Source organism: Tupaia chinensis, unplaced genomic scaffold (assembly GCF_000334495.1).
Source record: "Tupaia chinensis unplaced genomic scaffold, TupChi_1.0 Scaffold000601_1, whole genome shotgun sequence".
Classification (NCBI taxonomy): Eukaryota; Metazoa; Chordata; class Mammalia; order Scandentia; family Tupaiidae; genus Tupaia; species Tupaia belangeri.
This window is the reverse complement of record NW_006160119.1, coordinates 228,228-234,553: the sequence shown is the minus strand read 5'-3', so window position 1 is coordinate 234,553 and position 6,326 is coordinate 228,228. Positions and strand designations below refer to the sequence as shown.

The 6,326-nt window shown below is 51.0% G+C and overlaps 1 protein-coding gene across 2 annotated transcripts in view; it reads left to right on the top strand.

Moving 5' to 3' along the window:
- The window catches only part of ACP3 (acid phosphatase 3), a 46,129-nt gene that overhangs the window by 21,274 nt on the left and 18,529 nt on the right, over positions 1-6,326 (top strand). For both annotated transcript variants that reach the window (XM_006158498.2, XM_006158499.3), the window contains exons 7-8: positions 2,305-2,437; positions 5,016-5,098. In XM_006158498.2, the coding sequence (XP_006158560.1) occupies positions 2,305-2,437; positions 5,016-5,098 (216 nt within the window). The remainder of the gene's footprint in view (positions 1-2,304; positions 2,438-5,015; positions 5,099-6,326) is intronic.

Genomic DNA, 6,326 nt, shown 5'->3' with positions numbered 1-6,326 from the left:
AGGAATGCTGGGCTCCTGTCGGGTTTTAATAAAAAATAAATAAATAAATAAATAAAAAAGCAATGTTGTTATATATAGAGAGGAAAACAAATTACCTGATTTTTGAATATAGAAATAAACAAACCACTTATAAGCCAGGGTATTGAAACTGGCTTGTCAGAATGGAGCGCCCTCACTGCACGATGCATTTTAAATAACCTCTATAGCTACAAAGATTTCCTTCTGTGCTTGTCAAGGCTACATGGTATTTTTCCATTCATCATTTGCCACCTTCTGGCCAAAAGTGGTACTCTATTCCCGGTTTCCTGTTTTCCCAAGCAGCTCACTAATCCCTGGGCAGAATTCTGACCACCCACCTGAATCATGCCCACTGCTGACTTGGGATCACCACAGAGCTTCGGGGGCGAGAGCTCCTCTGTCCCCTCTGAGGAGCGGAGACCACCTGCCTCCCTCTGTGCAAGAGCCCCCTGCCCCACAGCCCACCCTCCCGATATTCACAGTTTCAGTGAAGACTGTTTGCTTTGTAAGACTCCCCAGTGGAGATAAGAGCCCACATTTTAGTCCAGTCCTTACTGGCTTTTCTCTTCCTTACCACAGTCGGATCTGCACTGTCCCACAGTGTGGCCCTGTCACGTGGCATCTGCTCGCCTCTCCCCCTCATCTCCTCTGTGGCCACTTTACTGTGTTCTCTCCTTCATGATCTCTCTCTCTCTCCCTCCCCCAGTCCTGCCTTTGACCCTGAGGTTCGGGAACCCTAACCAACTCCTTTGAGCAGGTAACAAATGTCCAGGTCTGTCCGTCCTGCTTGCAGCTTCCTGACCTGTTTAGCAAATAGCTACCATGCACCTGTGTGGGTCGGAGAACTAGAAGCTGCCTGTTACTGAGGTCCACAATGCATTGCGTGTTCTAACCTCTCAAGCAGCTCGTTTAGCTTTTAGGCAAACCTCTGACCCTGACGGAATTTGCCTCCCTCACAGGTTCATGGAAAGATTTCTAGCCCTTTCATTAAAAATTGGGTACATTCTTGCCCTACTGCACCCTTACTCTGCCAAATAGGAATTATTCACTTACTCAGAGTTAAGGCAAAAACTGTTTGGCTGTTAGGAAGGGCAAATTCATTTTAGTACAGTTTTCTTCTGAATATCACTACCACCACGTAATATAAAGTTTTCTCAAAAAACAATGGCAGAATGAGAAGGGCTAGCCCCAGTAGACCTCATGGGTTGGAAGAGGATGAAAAATCATTAAGAACAGGGCCAGCAGATGGAGTGGTGGCTGAGGCACTGGATCCCACAAGGCCACTGTGTGGTTTGAGTCCCAGACCTGGTGGTGTAAGGAGCATGCTGGGCACCTGTGCATGCATGCCCAACCCTGAGAGAATGGAGACGGGGTTTTGCATGGTACCCCAGGGGCTGATTTCTCACTTTCCCTCTCTCTGTGTCTCCCTCTGGCAAGCATGCATGTCAAAAATATAAAAAATAGCATCCTGGACCTGGTGACTCAAAAGTCATGCCAGGTGCATATTTGTATATGCCCAAGATCCCAGGAGGAAAATGGAGGACAAGGGATTGCAGGTGGCCATGCCCCCTGGGAGGGGAGTGATTTCCACTGTCCCTCTCACTGTCCCTAAGGCAAAAACCTCTCTCTCTCTCTCTCTCTCTCTCTCTCTCTCTCTTTTATTTTTTATTTTTTGAAAGAGAGAGATGTTTGCTATAGGGCACATGTGTTTACCAGAGTCAGGGAAATTGAAAGTGAGAAATTACTCCCAGGGGGAATGGCCATGCCACAATCCCTCCTCCGCCATTCTCCTCCCAGGATCCTGGGCACACACACGCACACATGCCCGGCATGAGTTTAAGCTGCCAGGTCCAGGACCTGAACTGCGGTCATGGTTGTACAGCGAAGAAACCATTATACTATCTGCTAGTCCAGGCAAAAGTTTCTTTTAAAAACAGAAAAATATATAAATAAGTCATCAATAAAGATAACTGGTTGCATGATAGTTGAGGTGGCTGGATCCCAAATGGCCAAATGAGTGGTTCAAGACCTGGACCCAGCAATTTGAGAAAAATGGCTGTATGTGTGCATGCCCACAATCCAGAAAGGAAGGACTGCACATGGCCATCCCCTCCACGGAGCTTTCTAACCTTCCCACTGTCTTACGCTCAGTCTCTCTCTCTCTCTGTCTCTGTCTCTCTGTCTCTCATACATATCTATTATATATATATGTATATATATAAAATCAGTGAGGAGCATGATCCTAAATAAAGATGCACACACCTTTTCTCCCTTTCCTTCCTGCAGGGCATTCACAATTTCACTCTGCCTTCCTGGGCGACTGAGGACGCAATGACTAAATTGAAAGAACTGTCTGAGTTGTCCCTCCTGTCCCTCTTTGGCGTTCACAAGCAGAAAGAGAAAAGTAGACTCCAGGGGGGTAAGTATTTTAAAGAGAGAGAGGCATATTGAGTTTGGGCGAGATGAATCTGGGTCCGAGTTCCAATCCTACCATTCACCAGCTGTGTGCTAAGTCCGGGTCACTTAATTATCCTTGTGTAAGTTTCCATGCTGCACAGAGGGGGCAACGATCGTACCCACTGTGTAGAGTGGGATTGTAGTGAACGTATGATTCAAAAGACTTAGGACAAACAGTACCTGCTGTGTCACATGCCGTCAACACGTGTGTGCTATGTGGGCGGCACTAGTTCCCACCCTCGCCCTACTTTCTCCATCTGGAAAGTGGCAGCTCAAGAGAAAACTGTTTGGTGCAGCCTTACAGATCAGAGTCGAGGGTTTGTGCCTGAGTCCAGTGGAAGTCAGTTGTACCTAGTGACCTACAGGATGTGTTTTTCAGGTGGACAGTGTGACCAATGTGGCTGTTGCCCTGAAATCCTGGAAGGCAGCCATGTTAAAACTCATGATCAAATAGGCCCTGGAGGCTTGTCACGCATGGTAAACCGGTACACCCTGCTGCCGACATGTTTATGGCATGGCTTGCATTGTCCCTGCCGGTGTTGAAAGTGTTCAATTTAGTATTTTGTGGTGATGCCTGTTCATGGTTAGGACTGGCCCTTCTAGATGACAAAGGTGGCCTCAGGCAGCAGGGTCTGACCCTCATCAGGAGAGGTAGGCGGGACCGGACCAGGCAGTGGAGACAGGTGCGGGCCTGAGGGCGGGGAGGGCAGGCCACGGCACCCAGCTGGGTTCAAGTGCAGAAGCAGTTAGTACAGGCATGCAGGCACTCGACTTAAGGATGGGGAGAAAGACCACGCGCATTATGTTCTCGTAAATCCTAAATGTTTTGAGACTAGTCCAGCTGCATCAAGATTCCAGCCATTGCCAGACACTGTTCAGCTCAGGGTCAGGGCAAGTCCCTGAGAGCCCAAGACAACGAGGTGAAGCAGAGTGCTTTGTGAGCTAGACCTGAGAGGGTTCAGGTCATCGGCGAGAAGAGGAGTCACTTACAGGCAGAAAGGCAGGGCTGCCAGGCAGGTATGGAGTGAGGCAAGCTGTGGCTGGAACAGCTAATGAGGTGTGAGACCAGGTGTCCAGGAGCAACCCGATGTGAGCTGAGCAAAGTAGGATGGGGCAGATAACGGAGAACAGTGGCCATTAGGGCACGGGTCACTGCGGGTCTGCTGTTACAGAGGTCCTGCCTGCGTGGCACTGAGACAGACCCGGGAGAAACACGATGTCCTTAGTCCTCATTAACGGCATAAACAGTAAGACCCAGCCCGTAACAAAACATTACCAGGCAGGGTACAGACAGTGTAGGGCTAAATCCTGGAAAGAAACTCAAACTTCCTATTTTAAAAATTATTTATTTTATTTATTTATTTTTAATTTGCTATAGGGCACCTACAGTCATCAGGGAGAGTGGGCGGGGAGGGGTGAGGAGTGAAAAAGCAAGCCACCAGATCTGGGACTCGAACTGCTGTCAGCCAGGTGGGAGTCCAGTGCCTTAACCATCACTCCACCTGCTAGCCCCAAGAAGCTCAATTTATATTAGCAACAAAGATACAGAGGCTGCCACGTTGAACACTGACATTGCTGGCCGACAGGTGCCAGCACAGGACTCAGGGCAGAGAGGGGACCCTGATCCATCTCCTGCAGCCTGGTCCTGGTGGAGTCGGGCGTCCAGCCCTCACCACTCAGCCTGCTTTCCACCCTCAGCATCGGCCACGCCTGGCAGCAGATTAGACATGAACCAGCCAGCTGACTCAGAATCTGCATTTTGGGGACATCCCTAGACACGAGTTGATGATAGCTCAACAGCAGATGAGGAATGTGTATACTGAGTAAGAAATGGGGCTGATTCTGTCAGTCCGCTCAGTTCCCTCTCTTCTTTCGGCCACTAGGAGATTACACTTAGGGGAGCCACTGCCCTCTCTGGGCCCCGTTTGCCCCTCCGATGAGGGGATTAGGCGGCTCTGTCTGTAGGTGTCCTTCCCGCAGAGGTTCTCCAGTCTTGGATTCTGAAGGCTGGTGCTCGCACGGACCCTCCTGTCCTACTTTCTGGAGGAGGTCCAGTTCAGTGTTAAGTCAGGCTTGCTTCCTACATGGTGCAAAACACAAGTTCAGCCCCTGTTCAGATCTGGCAAGGCATCAGAGATGTGTCAGCTACGCCCTTGCTGGGAGGCATGGTGGGCAAGCAGGAGGCGCCCTGAAAGAGGCACTGCTGGTGACCAAGAGCACTGCGGGCTCATTGGAGGTTGCCAGGTCTTCGACCTTCTCGGAACTTGTGTTCCGTCACTTGGTTTCAGGGTGGAAAATTAGTCACTTAAAGTTTCTGGGCTTCGGCTTCCTCGCTATTAATGAAGAGTAAGACTTGGGAGCAAGGAAAATAGTGTGTGTGACCCACACCACCTCTCACCCAGGAGATGCAAAGCCAAACTTGGGCCTCTGCCTCTCTTCTCGGCTCACGGCAGGCAGAGTCCCCATTGAATTCACACAAATTTTAAATTCTAATACAGGTCTGCCTGGGTTAGCTTCACCGTCTGTCTCTCTCCCTTAAGGTGTCCTGGTCAAAGAAATCCTCAATCACATGAAGAGTGCGACTCAGCCACCAAACCACAGGAGACTGATCATGTATTCTGCAGTGAGTACCCTGTCTGTGCACCTGCATGATCCCTGGCAGGGTGAGGCCTCACCGCCTCCATTCTCCATGTGCCCACTGCCCAGGAGGTGGTAGGCACCTGCAAAAACTTTGTTGAGAAGGAAAGTGAGAAATCACCCCCAGGGATATTGGCCGTGCTGCAATCCCTTCTCCATTATCCTCTCAGGACTTTGGGCATGCACACATACCCAGCGAGATTCTTCAAGCCATCGAGTCCAGGACTCGAACCGTGGTCAGCCATGTGAGAGTCCAGCGATGTAACCGCCACGCCATCTTCTGGTCCCCCAAAAAGCTTTTTGAATTAAACACATCATTCTGGCCCTTGAGGAATTTACAATCTAACACGTCAAGACACATAAATATAAACACACAGAGCAGAATGGATATGCCTTGCTAAATGCTTTGGTGCCTCAGAGAAGGTGGCCATCCTTTCTGTCTCAGGTTAGAGAGGAAAAGCTGGGAGGCTTCCTGGACGCGGCGACACATCCCAACCCTGAGGTGTCTCCTCCGCGGTCCGGTCTATTGGACCCTGAAGGGGTTAGAACACAGGGGAGGGCTGGCAGCGTCACCTGGGAGACTCACGGAGTAGCAGGGCTGGCGTCCCAGTGCAGGCCTAGTGCGTACACACAGCTAGTCGCACTGGGATTCGCTGTGAGGAAATGGAGTGGGAATTACACCTCCAGTGCTCAATAGCCACTCAGAGCCAGGGCGACTGCGGGGAGGCACCGAGGAGCACTCCTCACCCTGGAGGAGCCGGAGGGCAGCGTGCGGGTCATCCTCTCTCCTGCTTCTGAGGTCAACGCTCACGCGGAGCAGGAAGGGACAGGAGCGTTTCAGGGATGACCCTCCTAGGACGACGGGAGGCTGGGAGCAGGGTATGTGGAGAAAGCCTTTTGTCATGGTCTAGAAGACACTCGGAAACCAGGTGGCAACAGGAGGGAAGGAGGTGAGCCAGGCTGTGAGGAAAGCCGGGTGTGAACAGAAACGGGTGGAGCGCGATGGTCTGGAAGGTGAAACCACAGATAGAGGCGGATGTCCAAGTCTCGGTGACGGGAGGGAGGGTGGGGCCGTTCTCAGAGGCGCTTTTGACCCAGGTGAATGTACCGATCCGACGATGTGTTTGAAATGCCATGGGGTCACGAAGCAGAAACCCCAGGAGATGAAGGAGTAGGCGAGGGGAAGGGAGAGATCTGCCGCTTGAGGTTAGAGC